This window comes from Vanessa cardui, chromosome 16 (assembly GCF_905220365.1).
Source record: "Vanessa cardui chromosome 16, ilVanCard2.1, whole genome shotgun sequence".
Lineage (NCBI taxonomy): Eukaryota > Metazoa > Arthropoda > Insecta > Lepidoptera > Nymphalidae > Vanessa > Vanessa cardui.
The window spans coordinates 11,814,326-11,831,640 of NC_061138.1; the positions used below are offsets into that span (position 1 = coordinate 11,814,326).

General features: G+C 31.7%; 4 protein-coding genes across 5 annotated transcripts; 3 read left to right on the forward strand and 1 right to left on the reverse strand.

The window, feature by feature from the left end:
- Nucleotides 1-1,056: 1,056 nt before the first annotated feature.
- Nucleotides 1,057-5,574, forward strand: LOC124536267 (beta-alanine transporter). The gene is made up of 7 exons (XM_047112772.1): nucleotides 1,057-1,264; nucleotides 2,389-2,575; nucleotides 3,113-3,371; nucleotides 3,758-4,007; nucleotides 4,090-4,475; nucleotides 4,966-5,144; nucleotides 5,230-5,574. Exons 1-7 carry the CDS (start codon nucleotides 1,062-1,064, stop codon nucleotides 5,569-5,571), a joined length of 1,806 nt encoding a protein of 601 aa, XP_046968728.1. The 5' UTR covers nucleotides 1,057-1,061; the 3' UTR covers nucleotides 5,572-5,574.
- A 610-nt stretch (nucleotides 5,575-6,184) lies between these two features.
- Nucleotides 6,185-9,636, forward strand: LOC124536193 (probable cytosolic oligopeptidase A). Its single transcript, XM_047112673.1, has 2 exons — nucleotides 6,185-6,385; nucleotides 7,493-9,636. Exons 1-2 carry the CDS (start codon nucleotides 6,294-6,296, stop codon nucleotides 9,567-9,569), a joined length of 2,169 nt encoding a protein of 722 aa, XP_046968629.1. The 5' UTR covers nucleotides 6,185-6,293; the 3' UTR covers nucleotides 9,570-9,636.
- Nucleotides 9,637-10,339: 703 nt separating this feature from the next.
- Nucleotides 10,340-12,811, reverse strand: LOC124536125 (dynein axonemal assembly factor 4-like). The gene is made up of 3 exons (XM_047112580.1): nucleotides 11,774-12,811; nucleotides 11,052-11,251; nucleotides 10,340-10,759 (listed from the first exon to the last, which is right to left on the reverse strand). The coding sequence occupies exons 1-3, from the start codon at nucleotides 12,570-12,572 to the stop codon at nucleotides 10,526-10,528; spliced, it is 1,233 nt and encodes a 410-aa protein (XP_046968536.1). The 5' UTR covers nucleotides 12,573-12,811; the 3' UTR covers nucleotides 10,340-10,525.
- Nucleotides 12,812-13,242: 431 nt separating this feature from the next.
- LOC124536127 (phosphotriesterase-related protein) lies at nucleotides 13,243-17,238 on the forward strand. Of its 2 annotated transcripts, none has more exons than XM_047112582.1 (7): nucleotides 13,243-13,527; nucleotides 13,840-13,909; nucleotides 14,141-14,392; nucleotides 14,802-15,059; nucleotides 15,589-15,753; nucleotides 16,119-16,336; nucleotides 16,874-17,238. In XM_047112582.1, exons 2-7 carry the CDS (start codon nucleotides 13,888-13,890, stop codon nucleotides 17,009-17,011), a joined length of 1,053 nt encoding a protein of 350 aa, XP_046968538.1. In that variant the 5' UTR covers nucleotides 13,243-13,527; nucleotides 13,840-13,887; the 3' UTR covers nucleotides 17,012-17,238. The 2 variants fall into 2 exon arrangements, with proteins under 2 accessions (XP_046968538.1, XP_046968539.1); XM_047112583.1 differs by having other exon boundaries at nucleotides 13,265-13,527; nucleotides 13,759-13,909.
- The last annotated feature ends 77 nt before the right edge of the window (nucleotides 17,239-17,315 follow it).

Sequence of the window (17,315 nt, forward strand, 5' to 3'; positions counted from 1 at the left end):
AAAAAATATAACAGATATACCTATCCCGTTTTTTTTTTTATTGTAAAAAATAAACGGTTCGTTATTTTATAAGTATTATCTGTGTCAACATTTTTACGATATATTTTTTTTAAACGTGTCTTGGACGTAGATGTTAATTATTGAATTTTCAAAATCTAGGATTTTAGTTTTAAATCTATGTATGTATTTCAATTATCTTTATTTAGAAACATATTTTTTTAATGGAGCGTGGACGAATAAGTTTAACCTTTGCCAGAAAATCTAGGAAAAATATGAGCTTGTGGTTCCCTAAGCTGACTTACATACTCAGGAGGATTTAAATTAATTATTGAACATAACTGAACGCCTTCCGATAGTGTTAATAACTCTGTTATTCTTATGCTCTAAGGCCATTTAAGGTATCAAACAAAAGCATTTGCTGACGACAAAACCAACTTGGAAACATGCTTCATAATTAAATTTTCGGTCAGCTGTTTTCAATTTTAAAGTTATTTTGTCAAAGGAAAACTTTACTTTGTCCCTAAAGTTAATAATGAATTATAAACAAAATAGGTTTTATATAAATTAAAAAAGCACTGAATGATTCAATATAAAACAATAGAAATAATTGTTTTTCATCCGACTGTAGATACAACCGGTAGCCCATTAGGGTCCCAAGTATAGTACGCAGGTTGCTCGTACGTTGTAACAGTAGAACAGTCCATGCAGTGCAATGAAGACCACGTGATTATCAAAAAAAGTCTACGAAAAAAGTTTGAAATATAAATAACAGTTAGAACCATCGAAGAATCGGTAAGCTGTAATACGAGACACATAATTTTTCAGAAAGCTTATAAGTTTATAACTCATTTTTATAATGATACATGATCCATGGATTATATACATAAATACATTATTTAAAAAATATGTCTAGTTCTATGAATTTAAATATAACACATTTTGCTCAGTAGGTATGCTACCTACTTAAAAAAAAATTAAGTTACATTTAAATAAAATGTAAATAATATTTATATTCATTCTATTAAATAATTATTATTAAAATCATTTTTAGCGTTTAAAAAATGGATTTCGATGCTATTCTTGAAGATGTTGGCACCTTCGGGAAGTATCAAAAACTTGTTATATATTTCATCCTGCTGCCTGCGGTTATACCGTGTGGCTTCCATGCGTATGCGCAGCTCTTTATGGCAGCTGATGTAAAGCACTGGTGCAGAGTGCCGGAATTGGAACCTCTCGCTGATTCAGAGCTTAGTAAGAACTTAAGGTACAAAAAGCTCTAAAAATTATTATTAAATACTTTGTTACCGTTTGAATTTTAGGTATATCCCTGTGCCTTGTGCGTTTGCTTATTATATATGGCGACATATTTATTAGAATTAACAACATTAAATGCTTAAATATATACAAATATGGACTAAAACTAGTTACTGTATAAATCTTTACCGCGTGGAATGGTGTCAAGAATGCTAGCAGCATTTCCCCGTTGAATCGCAATTACGATCCTCTGGGCAAAAAACGATCCAGCCCTCCTGTCACCAGTGGAGGCAATGGGGCGAGGTGTTATACTTTTGATGAAGCTATTTGCACCACTACTTCAAGGTCCAAGCGTTTCTATATTTGAGATAAAATAGTGGATATAAAAACTTCAACCATAAGCTTGATAAGTTTTTCTTTAGCCCCAAAAATAACGCAGAACTAATTATTCGTATTCCCCGAAATTGTATCTTTTAGTCGAGAGGAGTCGAGATGGCCCATGGTTAGAACGCGTGTATCTTAACCGATGATTGCGGGTTCAAACCCAGGCAAGCACCGCTGATTTATGTGCTTAATTTGTCTTTATAATTCATCTCGTGCTCAGCGTTGAAGGAAAACATCGTGATGAAACCTGCATGTGACAAATTTCATAGAAATTCTGCCACATGTGTATTCCACCAACCCGCATTGGAACAGCGTGGTGGAATATGTTCCAAACCTTCTCCTCAAAGGGAGAGGAGGCCTTTAGCCCAGTAGTGGGAATTTACAGGCTGTTGTTGTTGTTTGTTGTATCTTATAGGGGATGATTGATATAATCATATAAGCGTACACGGGGGAAAAGTAGACTTTACATCAACGTCGATGTGACAAAGTTATATTCATTATGAATTGAAATGTAATTCAATATGAATGTAACTTTGTCACATACAAGCATACTTCACTCACATTTTCTTTACAATCAAAATTATTATTCGTTAAAATATTTTAAACATGTTCAAAGAAGTTAATCCTCTTATAATTAATATTTTATAGTCATTAAAAAAACTAATCCCGAACGCTAATCTTTGTGCGATGAGATCAGATTGGCTCCATCAATTAACGGTCTTGATGAATAATCTAAGCACTTTTTTCCAGCATACCCTTAGAGCTTAAAAACGGCCAATTTGAATACTCTCAATGCAGTATGTACAATTTAAACTACAGCAATATTATGATACAGTATCCCGAAATAGATGAATCGCGTCACTTAACAGAAGTTATACCCTGCAATAACGGATGGAATTTTGAACTCAACACTTACAAGAGCACAGTTGTAACTGAGGTACGTAATCCAAATTGAAATAACGATTACATGATAGGTTATATAATAGAGTCTTTTATTATAGAATTTGTAAAAAAATATACATGATGGATAATTCAAGCGCTTGCCTAACTCGATAGTCTAGTGATTAAGTACAAGACTGCAGAACACAAGGTTCTGGTTTCAAACCGATGGTCGATAAAAAAGATTACAGTAGAAGTCAAAAATCACATATTATAACTTTAATATGTCGTGCGTAGCTGGCTAGTCTCCGCTTGACATCGGACGCCGTGAGCGAAATGGGTCAGAACGACATCGTTGCAAAAGTGCAAGAATTTGATATTGTTTTTTTTTTTTTAATTTCTTTTAAAATTTGTTGTAATTTCCAATAACCTATTATCACAATAACTATTGGATGAAATCCGATAAGGGAGCATTATAATTACACGAACCACTTGAGCTAAGATCAAAATTGAGTTCATTGAACTTTGCGCAAACCAAATATGAACCGGATATCGTCGTTTTAAAATGATTATAATTCATTAAGTCTTATTGCAGTGGAATTTAGTGTGCAACAAGGATTTCTATCCGACACTCGGCTTGGTGCTTTTGGCTGTAGGAGGAATAATTGGAAACTATATTTTTGGCTATCTTCAAGATACTATTGGAAGAAAACCTTCCTTCTTCATATACCTGACTATCGAGTGTATATTTGGAGTAGCAACGGCATTCGCACAAAATTACTATGTTTGGATCGTATATAGATTTGGCGTTGGCTTTACAGTACCTGCTATAATGGCTACACCATATGTTTTGGGTTTGTATATTTATATAAGAGCTAGTTACTTATCGTTCTCAAACCCCTAGTAATCACCTAGTAGAGTTATTAATTTCCGGGATTTTGAAAAGCTACGTCCATTGTCGTCAAAGATTCAATAAAACTTACATAAAATATATAAAGACTATGAATATGAGCTATACTTCTGGTCATCCACGAGTTAGCACTTATCGAGCTCAGCATCAATAATTATCATCAGGGTACAATGCCACAAGATGTACCATTAGATGGTAGGAGTGTACTTATTATAATTTTGTATTATATTATAGTTTCTATGTTTTATCTTGTTTTTTTTTTTATTTCTGAGTAATTAGAAATGTATTAAATGTATTTATTGTAAAACTATCGTAACATATTGATTGCAGCAATTGAACTCGTTGGACCCAAATGTCGAACGCTTTGCACAATTCTGTCAAATATTGCATATTCAATGGGACTGATTATGTTGGCTGGTGTCGTCTACTTAGTTCGCGACTGGCGCCATTTAGCATTAGCGACAACGCTTCCTTTCATCACCTTCTTTCTTTACTTTTGGCCGATGCCTGAAAGTCCCAGATGGCTCTTAGCTAGGGGTCAGTTTGAAAAAGCAGAAAATATTCTAAAACAAATGGCCAGGTTGGTAATATAAAATTTACTCGAGTCTAAGCGTTACGAATAAATATTTTGTGGTATTTAAACGATTATACATTTTTCACAGAATGAACGGAAAATCTTTACCAGCAAACTACATGGTGCATTTAAGAAGAAAATATGAATCGGACAAACTTAAACAGGACTTGGAGAAAGAAAAGTCGCGAAAATATGGAATTTTAGACTTATTTAGAACACCTAATTTACGGAAAAAAACAATCATTATAACTTTCATTTGGTTCACCAACACTAGCGTTTACGTTGGTCTTTCTTATTATGCACCAGTTTTAGGTGGAGATGAGTTTTTGAATTTCTTCTTAGCTGGAGTTGTCGAACTACCCACTTACATGTTTCTGTGGCCTTCGATGGAAAGGTTAGGAAGACGATGGACCCTTTGCATGAGCATGGTAGTCGGAGGGATCGCGTGCTTGACTACCTTTTTAGTGCAACATGGTAAACAAAGTTTAATTAACTCTAGGTTCAAACTCAGTGTCTGCGTTAGGAAGGGGCGTGATGAGGCGACGGCCCAGGCGCCAAATTTTTTGATTGGTGGAGGTGGAATGCTTCCCCCACCGAGCTAGAACGCGTGGTGGATTTGGATTTCCTTAAGTGGGCCGAGTGGACGTCAAAATATTCTTGCCCAAGGTGTCAGTCCCTCTAACGCCGGCACTGCACATACTACTATCTACCAACCCGCATTGGAGTGAAACAGTGGAACATACTCCAAAACATATACTCAAAACGAGACGAAACTTTGGCTCAGTTGTCGGACTATATAGACTGTTACCATATTTTTACTTCACATTAACGTTTGATGATGATTTTGTCCTATTTAACAAATAAATTAATGTAAAGTCTTTTTTAGAAATATTTTACCGTAGAAAAGTGTTTCTTCTTCTAAACTGTCTTGTTACTAACTTACTACGATTTATCGTTCTTACAGAAACCAATGTAACTCTAGCGCTTTACTGTGTTGGTAAAATGGGGATATCTTCAGCATTTGTCGTGCTTCCTTTAATGGCGTCGGAATTATATCCAACAGTCGTCAGAGGTCTCGGCATGAGCTTGAGTTCAGTCTTAGGGATGCTTGGCCCTATATTTATACCAATAGTTAACTATTTGGTAAGTCAGTGACAAATATAGGATTTATGAAAATTTATTCTCTGTACAAAAATTAAATCTAATTACTTTGATACAATTTTTTTAGGGTTCTGACATAATGGTTCTCCCGTTGATAATAATGGGCGCATTACTGGTTGCTGGTGGAATAGCGAGCTTACTCTTACCAGAAACTCTTAATCAACATTTACCCCAGACTCTAGAAGACGGAGAAAGAATGGGTTTAGATACTGAATTCTGTTGCAGTCCTCCAGTAAAGGAAACCAAGCATCCCACGGAAATAGAAATTCAAGAAAGTCATAATCAAATGAACTGTAAGGATTGTAATGCTTTATGCACTTGCCAAATGGTAAACGTATCTTTGAACGAAGATGTGGCTACTATTATTGATAAAAATAATGATAAAGTTGAATATGTGGTAATAAAATAAAATTAAGAAGTTATGTGTTTTATTTTTTTGTAAAGGCAAAAACCGCAATAACAGAACTAAAATAATAAAGCCATTTATTTAGTCGAAAAAAACGTATTAATACAAAATAGTTCAAGTATTACGTAACATAATTTTTGAAGATTTTGGTAATGTTTTTCTTTGCCCCCTCCCCCTCTCTAAATGTTACGTAGAAATAAAGTGACCATTTTTACCCTAAAGTCGCAAAAAGTTACAGTTATTATATTTGGTATAGTTTTAATTGACTTTGCGGTAAAAATACTCAATAAAACAAGAAATTTTTAGTCCACAACGACTAAGTATTTTTTTTATTTTTTAACAAAATAAAAATGACGACCAGACTAATATAATCGAGGGATTCCTGAAAACGCAAATGAAAAGGGTTGCCAATTTGGGAGCTTTTATTACCTAATTTTTTATTTAAAAAAAAACTTACGTAACGTATTGTAAAAAAGACTCCCTCGCACCCTGTCGCATCATAATGTTTTACAAAACACTCCCTCACCCAAAATTGCGTTACGTAATACTTAACGTCCCCTATATTACAATCGAAAATCATTTAATTAGTTATCTGTAAAACGTAGTAGTTTACTCATTGTTCATCTGTGGTAAAATTGGAGTTGTCAACATCATATGTTCTTGCGGCGAATACATTGATATTATGAAATAATATATTACATTAATAAATCATCTCTAAATCTAATATGGCTTCATCTTTTTTACGTACTAATGTGATAATCAGAAATATTAAAAAGCCTTTTTATCAAAATAAACGCAACTCTGGATATGTCGTGCTGTAAGTTATTAGATTTTAATGTCTTATTACCAACGCTTTCAAATTATCTTTAAATTCTTTATATTTTAATACATTCAAAGTAATCAAACATTTATTTTATGAACACGTAAGTTAATAAATAAAAAATGAAGATATCATGTTTTTGGGTAGAAAAATTTATATTACGGAGAAAAATATACCTATACGATAATTACATTCATTCAGGATCATATTACGTTATAGACTCAATACTGATTTCTACCAAATAATGTATAATTACATTCTAGATATAAGAAATTATGTATAACTTCACAATTGACAGACTAGTACAGTGTAGCATTTTCTTAATTGTAAACCAAAAAGTAAAATTATACAAAATTTATATTATTATATATTATGGGATCATGAGCAAACAAACTTTCCACAATGGGTTTATTGAGTTTAAAAATTCCAATCAAATGGATGGACTTATTCAAAGGTGCAAGGATATTGAATTAAAGTTAAATGTATAAGGCAACATGTAATTATGATGATGGGAACTTTTTCATATTGCCTTGCTGTTACTCTCGTCGATCCCCAATTTAATAGAATTAAATAAATTTTAAAATTAACACTATGTACAAAAGGTAGTATATTATATGGTGTCTTATCGCAAATAGAGTGACCAATATCAGGCTTGGATAAACAACTAATTGGTATATATGTTTTAAACAAAGTATTTATTTTAATTCATGGTATAAGAAAACTGTCATATTATTTTGTTTAGAAATTGGTAGTTCATGCTATTGGTACTAGTATTATTTGAAAATTTTTAATTTTAAATATTAAAAAAAAACATAAATTAATGAAAAACATGAATGAATTTTATATCATTTTAATTTTTCTTAAGAATATTATATTTAAGAGCACATTGCCCACAAATATGCCTATGACACTCAATATAGACATCTATATATGAATGATTTTTAAGGAGTTAAATTCTTAAGACATTTTACATTTAAATATACTAGATTTTGATTGTAAAATTTGTAAAATTTTGACCAATTTAAAACAATACTTAGACCATAGGAAACAAAGAGTTTTATTATATCTGCATTTGTTTTTTTAATATTCTATCTCTTTTTACAGCATCCCAGAAATCGGTGAAGATGGAGATAAGAGCACTCTTTTATCAGATAATGGATTGCCAGAATTTAATGATATTACCATTGAGAAATGTATCGCAACTATCAGCAAACAGAGTTTGGAGTATGAAACTGGAGTCAGACAAATAGAAGAATCAAGCTTGAATTGCAAAAATGCATTTGTAGAAATTTTTCATCCACTCGAAAAGTTGGATAATGAATTGGAACTAACATGGGGTATGGCAAAAACTTTATACCTAGGAAATAGTTCTTTAATGCCAACCAAATCATACATTCAAATTCATGAAAGAGCTCATAAAGCAAGGTCCTCAAAATTTAATAGTATACCAATTTTTCACGCTGCCGTTAATGAGAAAAATCGACTGAAGAAAATAACTGACGAAGAACAAAGGCTTTTGGATAAGTATATTCTAGAAGGAAAATTAAATGGTCTTGACATTAAAGGTGTGAAACGTGAGAGGCTCAACAATATTCTAACTGACATACAAAAACAGAGAGGCATAGTCAGGGATAAAGTGAATATTGCCACAAAAATTTTTAGTAGTATAATTAATAATGAACAAGTGGCAAAAGAATTCCCAGAAAGCCTCGCTAAATCAATGTCAGTTAACAATGATGCTAGCAAAGGTCCATGGAAGCTTACACTCCAACCCCACATCTTTGAACCTTTCATGCAATATTGCCCTGATAGAGACCTAAGGTGGAATGCTTGGCAGGCTCATGTACAACGTTGTTCCGGTTATGGAAACAAGGATTTGGAAACAAGTACCGTTATAGAAAAGTTACGTAGTCTACGGTTGGAGCAAGCCAAAATATTAGGCTACGATACTTTTGTGGACATGAGCATGGAAACTAAAATGGCAGGATCAATTGATAATGTGCTAAATGTGCTTGATAATCTGCTTGAAAGTGCGAGACCAATGCAAGATGTTGAACTTCAATCACTTCAAAATTTCGCCAACGAAAGGGGTTTCGAGAAAAACCTGGAACTCTGGGACATTCCATACTGGCAGAGGAAACAAAAATGGTCGCTATATAACTTCGATGAAAATAAAATACGAGAGTATTTTCCGCTTCCCAAAGTTGTTAACAGCCTTTTCAATTTATGTTGCACATTGTTTAAAATTCAAATCGTTGAAAGGTCAGACGTTCATACTTGGCATAAAGATGTTAAATTTTACGATATTTATGATGAAACAAGCAATAGACCGATCGCTGGTTTCTATTTAGACCCGTATGCTAGGGAGGACGAGAAAATTCGAGTTTATGATGATGCTGGATGGCATGTATCGATACGCAACAAAAGTTCCATATCCTCTACGCAGCCTCTTTCTGCCCTAATTTTTAACTTCCAAGCGCCAGTTAATGGCCAACCGTCATTGCTTTCGTTTAAGGAAGTAAACGTATTGTTCAAGCGATTTGGCCACTCTCTAAGGCATTTACTGACTAAAGCAAATTATTCTGAAGTCGCTGGATTATCAAATGTAGAATGGGACGCGGCAGAAGTCTGCGGCCAAGTGATGACACATTGGCTTTTCGACCCGAATACCATTCAAGGAATTAGTGGTCATTACAGAACAGATGAACCATTACCTGATGACATAATCAAAAATATCCAGAATATTAGAAGACATATGTCTGGTTATGATTTATGTAAGGAGCTATATCTCTCTCGTCTCGATTTGGAATTGCACTCAAAGAAGACTTTTTGGAGGGATATAGTCCAGCAACTGTGGCCGAAGTATAATGCTTTGCCGTTCGATAAATACGATTCTCATCCACTTTCATTCACGAAAATATTCTCTGAAGAGTGGGGTGCAGCGTATTATTGCCATTTATGGTCGAAAATGATCGCAGCTGACATTTACAGTGCTTTCGACGAAGCCAGGACAGGAGACCAAAACATTATAGCCATCGGAAAAAGATACAAAGATACGTTCCTAGCAACTGGCGGCAGTTGTCATCCGAGCGAAGTATTCAGAAGGTTCAGGGGTAGAGATCCGTCGCCGCACGCATTGCTAAACAATCTTGGTCTTACAAAAACTACTGTAGAAGAATAGAATGAACGTTGTTCATATCTGTAGATATATAGTTTTATTTCTACAATTATAATATGTTCGTGTTTGATTTTTTTTTTTCATTGATGTGACCTTAATCTCTAACTTTCGAGTCCTTTGTTTTAACAGCAATTAATTATTATGATACAGCTTTTAAATATCAGAATACATCATTGACAGAGTTGAAAAAGAGAAGTAATCATTCTATTCTTATAATTAATAAATTAATTTTCATTTTTATTGTATCACTGATATGACTTTTATTTTATAAATTATGTAATAGTAACAGCTTGAAATGTCCCTAATGAGCTCAAACCAAACGAAAAGGAGGTCATTTTCGTTTGGTTAGAAGTTTTCAATAAACTACTCAATTTTAATTCAATACAGATTTCCTCAATTTTTTAGATGAAACATGAATAGAGCATGAAAATTGAACGGTGTTTCGATTCAAGTCCACAGTCTTCGTTTAAGGTTGTGTTTTAACTATAGCAATCTCGAATCATCAATTTTAAATAACATATTTATGAAACATCAAGGCGCTGTCAACTCCAAAAGATGTTTTTTTTTATTACAAACCCACGTTTTAAAATGCCAAAAATATGCTAAATTTACTTTTGGTAAAAAAAAATTTATGCTAAAAATTTTTCGGAAAATATTTGATATAAATCGACTTAAATAGTTATTTTGCGATGGGAAAAATACAAAAAACCAAAAAGCGTTCATTATTTAGGCTAACAAAGCTGTATATAACTAAAATAAAAAAATACTTTAATTGTGAATATTTTATTCGAAAATAAAATTCACTAAAAACGTCATAGTTATAGATGTATTACTTACTATGACGTTTATGAATCTTAATAACTTTAATCGAATTGAATATATGCTTGCTTGATTGTCTAGTTATCTGTTGAGATCAATAAATATCTCAAGTCTAATTTTATTATTACACTAACGCTAAATTATTCAGAATCTGGATCCTGTTCCCAAGCTCGCTCCATATCATAGATGTCTTTTTTAAGATTTTCATCATCTGGTAACAATTTTGCAGCTGCTTTCATTTCATCGATGGCTTTGTTTAGATATCCTAAGCGAGCAAGTGCAGCGGCTCGACGAGCTATACACTTCCCGCGACTTCTTCGATTTATTTCACAAGCTGGCTTCATCAAATCCAGAGCTGTTGAGCAATCGTTCGCCTAAAAAGCAAAATATGATTACGATATCACATTAAACGATTCTTAACGTATTTAACATAATGCAATGTACCTAAACTAGAACAAATACAATTGGTTAACTCTAAATAATGTGTTAGGACAGATACAATTACTTAACGCTCAACCGTGAACGTGGAAACCGGTGATAAATCTTCCTACCTATCTAGTCACCAATCTTAGGTCATACTCTCAAAACAATACTATTCTTGTAATATCATATCACCATTCACTCCAAAAACGTAATACATAATAAGGATATTATGTAAACACTTACACATTTATTAAAATTCCCTAAAGAAAAATGTGCAGCAGCTCTATTGGCAAAAAGGCTGGGCAGCTTATCGGAAAGAGTAATGCCATGAGTGTAGGCGCTTATTGCACCCAAAAAGTTTCCACTGCGAAAAAATTCATCGCCTTTTTCCTTGCACCATTGCGGATCTTGTTCTTCTGGACGCAAATCTTCCGAAACAAAACCTAAAAAAACATTATAAGTTAAGCGTAATGAACATCAATGCATAGTATAAAAAAAGTTCCTTCCTTGTTGCCTGTCCCTATGTATGCTTAGATTTTTATTAGATAGAAACGAATTTGATGCAGCTTTTTAGTAGATAAAGTGATTCAAAAGTTAGTTTAATATGCATAATACTTAATATAATAGAGAAACATTCACAATTTTAGAAGTTTCTAATGTGATGTCGTAAATGAACACATTTTTACGCGCTTACATTGCACACGCTGGCTGAACTCTACGAGATAGATATTTTATACCTTAAAAAGGACAAAAGAAAAGTCTGCGATGGTATATGTCTATCTGGTAGGGTTAACCCACAATAACCATTTATATCCTTTACTTTTTACGAGAAATAATAATATTATATTATAGTTATCTATAGTATTAAATCGTATGGGCGTATATGTTTAGGTCAAGTTTTGAACTGTGCGCCCACAATGCATAAATAGTGGCATAAACAATACTATCTATTAAAATATAATTACCAGTTGCTCTTCGAGCAAGTGTAATGTTTTTCAGCCATATATCTTCTTCTCGAGCAGTAGATTCTCTGCTAGGTGTTGGAAAGGACCGTGGCGTATGTGTTATTTCCACTTGTGCCATGTCTCTGAGTTTGGGCAGAACCCTTTTAGCCGTTTCTTTTTTCTTCTTTTCAACGTATTCTGATCTTACCTTCAGTTGCTTCGGTATTTGTTTAACACTAGCTATAGAAACATCAACTTTTTTTCGACTTAGCTCATCTTCCGAAGATGGTAGTTCAGTTATTTTAACACCAGAACTTTTATTGGTATTATTTTTCCAAATTTCCAATTGATCCATTGCCTTTTTGCACTCTTCATCCCTTCTAGAGTCCATTATGATATGTTGTTTATTATCAATGTCCATTGCTTGTTGAACAGTAAACCTAGCCAAATTACTTTTCATTATTGCTTTATTTTCAGCTTCGTTCTTAGCCTTTTCTTGGCATTTTTCAAGGATTTTTTGCCTTAATTCCTTTTTATCTTCCTTGGATAATATTTTTTCTAAATCACTCCAAATGCGTTCTTCTTTTTTAACTAAATCTATCAGAAGGCAATTTTCGTGTACAATTGTACATTTACTCTTTGTCATATCAACATCATGCATTAAAAATAATTCAAAGAAAAATGGGCTGAAATTCGCCTTAATATAGCAGTCAGATGAGAATAAATCGACTTTTTCTGTATAAACAGAGGGTATGGGAACCCTCAATTGTATATTTGTGGAGCTTTGATTCCATGTGTAATCTTTTATTACAATAGGCATATTTTAACGATAAGAAAACTTTTCTACGAGAACAAAATTTCTACAACTTTATTTACTTGTTGTCATGGAAATTTCTTGCCTCGTGCGATATTCATAATTTATTCTGATAAATTATATATAAATGAAGCACTCATTTATCGGTTTTTGTTTCACAATGATTATTAAAATATGTTATATTTTTAAGTATGCAATCTTTCATTATATAAATAATGTTAAAATTATAAGTATTAATTATTTTAATCAATTGCAATTTATGTTTCTGTTTAATTAATTTTTATTTGGTAAAATTATGTTTCTATTAACATAATATTTTATAAAATATCTATTTAAGTACTATTGCTTAAGATGTTATCCCTAATAACTAGTATCGAAATACCTACTACAGGGGTAAGTTTGAATTCGGGAAATTTAATTTTTATGGTTATCAGTGTTACATACACCAACACACACTTTCCCTTAATATTTGTTAGGATGGCGGATTCTCATTCTTCAAATTAAGTAGAATTATTATAAATATGTAAAAAATATATTTTAAGATTATTAAAATATATAACGATTGGCCGATATTTTTTTATGGTTTGAATCTATATCATATTATTTCTGGAATATGAACAAATTGGCGAATTTGGAAAATAGCTTGGCAACGTTAACAGGAATCCCCCTATTGACTTGCTATACTACTTATCCTACCTACTCTTACTATATAAACCAATGTTTCCACTTATTATCTTGTTATTACATTCTTTGTCGTGTCGGTCATTGAATTGTAATGTTATGATCAAGTTGCAAAGAATTTATTAGGAATATTATATTATTCTATTTATAGAGCAAACGCAAATTTAACTTTTTGTCAGTGTCAGTTTTGTGAGTTGCAGCAGATTCCTTAAAATTACGGCTTATGAAGACATTATTGATAGTCGTTTTGAATTTTGTGGATAACAATATTAATTTAATGGTAAGTTATTATTTTATAGATATTACACATAAGTAAGAATTGTTGTTAAACTATTACTTACTTCCAATAAGAACAAGTTAGAAAAAAATGTATAATTTTATAATTTAACAAGACGTAATAAACATATAAACAAATGTAATAGTGTGCTTACTTGTGTATTACTTTTTATTTACTAACATAATACCACAATGATAAATTCCTTGTTGTATTCTGCTTATCTCTGCCTTTCAGATAACAGATTTATAAATATATTATTCAGTACCAACTCATACGACTCAATAAACTCACATATATTCGAATATATTTTTCCAGAGTTTGACTGAATAAATTAAATCTTCGCTGCAACGAAAGAAAAAAAATATGACTTACAAAATACAGACAGGTAAGCAGAAATAGCATAATTTTTGCAAATAAAGTATATAGGTATTCACATAAGAAAAATAACTAATTAATTAAGGTTGATTTAATGTTTTCAAATCAACTTTATTAATATGCAGCTTTTTTCAAGTGTTTAGTGAGAAATAAATACTCAAAGAATTAAATCTTAATTATTGAAAAAATGCAATTATCGTGTTGTAATTTATTTATATAATTAATTTTTATTAATTTTCAGTTTTAGGAGATGAGGCTCCTGAAAAGTTAGGCGTAACTCTCACTCATGAACACTTGGCTATGAACTTTTCACATTTTTATCGGAAACCTCCTAAGATTCTAGCTGATAAATTTGATTTATATATGAGTCTAGAAACTATTGGATATATAAGACAGTACCCATATAGTTCTCAACACAATTTGCTTCTGAATGATGACTATGCAAAAGACGCTGTTTTAAAGGATGTAGAATTATACAAAAAGTGTGGTGGTGGTAAGATTTTTTAGCATAAACTTCATATTCTTAAGACTCACTATATACAATCTAATGATCAAAAATAATGCACCCAATTTAAATTGGTGGCATATCATACATTTTTTATGTAATGATATTAAAATGATATAACTTTTTAAATTAGTCCTTTAACCCTTGATTTGCAACTTATCAAAAGAAATCACCTACTGCATAGGTCCATAATTATATCAGCTGCAACATTTATTGATCTACAAATAATATTTGATAGCAATAGCCAATTACAGTTATTACATTTACTGGTATTTATCAAATTTTGAAAACATGAAACCATTTTTATTATAAAAATTATGAAAACTGATGTAAGTAAGAATTACAATTTTATAAAAATAAATTGAGCTTAAACAAAACTATTTCATTCATAATTTAGGTTGCATAGTCGAAAACACCACAGAAGGCTTGGAAAGAGATATTAGGTTCTATCAAATGGTATCGAAGAAAACAGGTGTTAAAATTGTGGCTGGCACTGGTTACTATATAGCAGACATGCAAAATTCTGATTCCCTGCATGCTACTAAAGAAAATCTGTATGACCATATGTTGAAAGAACTAACCGAAGGCTGCGAAGATTACCCTGCTGTACAGGCGGGTTTTATTGGAGAAATTGCAAGTGTTTGGCCATTAAGAGGTATATATTATTTTACTGCGAATAATGTCATCACAACCACTTAAATGTTAGTATGATGAATATAAAGATATATAACTGATGTCACCAAACTGACCTTAAATCCAAGTCCTTTGTACTTTATGTAGTCATGTTGCTCCAAATAAAAGTACATCAGTTAGCAAAATATAAAAAAATATGATCTATTCATTCATCAGTGAATTATTCTGTTATTTGTACAAAAGGAACAGGCACTATAAATATAAATGTCTTTTTTCAAAAATTTAGTAGCAATTAAATTAGTCTGATGCCCTAATTTATAGTAATGTATGTACTAGCATCTCTGTGCAGAATGTTAAACTTAAATAAATTTTGCTAATTTAAGTTTATTTGTTTCAGTAGTTGTTTTTTAGGAGTTGTTGTTATACCTATACATGTTTTTATATTGGTCTTGTGTTTGATGTTTCTTCAGTTGAAATATTAATATTTAGGCAAAAACAATAATATTATTTATCTGATATATTCATTACATTTGATTTTTTTTTTCATATAGATTTTGAGCGTAAAGCAATAATCGCAGCAGGTGAAGTTCAAGCTCAGGTCAATTGTGGAGTTAGTTTTCATCCACATCGGGTACCCGAAGCACCATTTAAGATAATCAGGCTTTACCTGGAAGCTGGGGGAAGAGCTAATAAGGCTGTTATGTCACATTTGGACCGTAAGCTGTTTTTGCTTCTTATTGATAATATTTAAAAAAAGAAATTGTGATATTTTACCATTTGGATAATTATAAATTTAAAACCAATTTTCCAATACAAATTTTAAAATACTTAACTTGCTCATAAAGTTCTAATATAAATTTACTTATTATTATGTTCAACAGTCGAGTTCTTATACCTAACAATATTTAAGTTTTGGTTTTAGTTAAATGATATGGAGTCTCTAGTGGCAAATCAACGATGACATAATTATATAAATCTTTGTTTAATAATTTTTATAATTTGCAAAAATGTTTTTGCGACAAAAAAGATATCTTAAGGTAATAGTAGCAAATACATTCTTAGATTAACTTTTCTTTTCCAGGAACCTTATTAGATCCTGAAAAGCTATTGGACTTTTCTGATATGGGAACATACTGCCAATTTGATTTGTTTGGCACTGAAGTTTCTTACTATCAATTAAATATTGATACAGACATGCCGTCTGATAGTCAGAGATTGGATATGATACATAACTTATTGAATAATGGCAAGGCTGAAAATATTCTTATATCACATGATATTCATACGAAACACAGACTGGTAAGTATTAATACCAATATCTATAGTTATAGTTGCTTCATACAATGTTTATCTTGTTTATAAATTATGTTTATATAAACATATTATAAACTCAGAAATGAGACAGAGTTGTGATATTTCTAGTCCTCATAGATATGTTAATGTATAGTACGACACAGCTCAGATGTAGCATCTGCAAAATTCGTAAAACCGATCACATCCGAATTGAGCACGCTATCCCAAATTATCAATATCTATTTCTCATACGAATATGATCTTTGTACTAACGTAATAACTTGTTATATCATATGACCTATATTCGTTAATGCGACACGTCGATTTACATGCACTTTCTTTCTCTGACGCGAGAATCTATAGCCACGAATAGCGTTGAATGGCGCGATAGGGAGCTATTTCTATTGGTTGAGTAAATCGGCAGTAATCGGTTTTATTTTCATTCCATTGTATTTTCCGATGCTACATCTAATGTGTGTTGTATTATACTGTGTAACATTAGGCTCATGTCATACTGTAATCATTTAATATTTATTATTGCAGACGTCATACGGCGGTCACGGATATAGTCACATACTGACAAATGTTATTCCGAGGATGAAATCCAAGGGAATGTCACAGGAAGTTATAGACAGCATAACAATACACAATCCTGCACAGTGGTTAACAATAAGACAATAATTCTTTTTAATGTTCACAATAAAATAAGAAAAAAAAAGCAACTTAATTTTAGATTAAGAATAAAGCATAATCGCCGATTTATTAATTGTCTAACTAATAATATTTTCTAATTAGGTATAACTGATATACCTGCTTTATTAACCTGATTATGATTTGCCGAGCATAATAGAATATTATTTAAAAAATTGTGAGTTAATCATCATGTGAATTAAATATTTAATTAATAATGATCTTTTATTACTCTCTGTTTTATTTCATTATTTAAAGGATTATTACTATAACATTTGATATTTCGTTGGCAGGA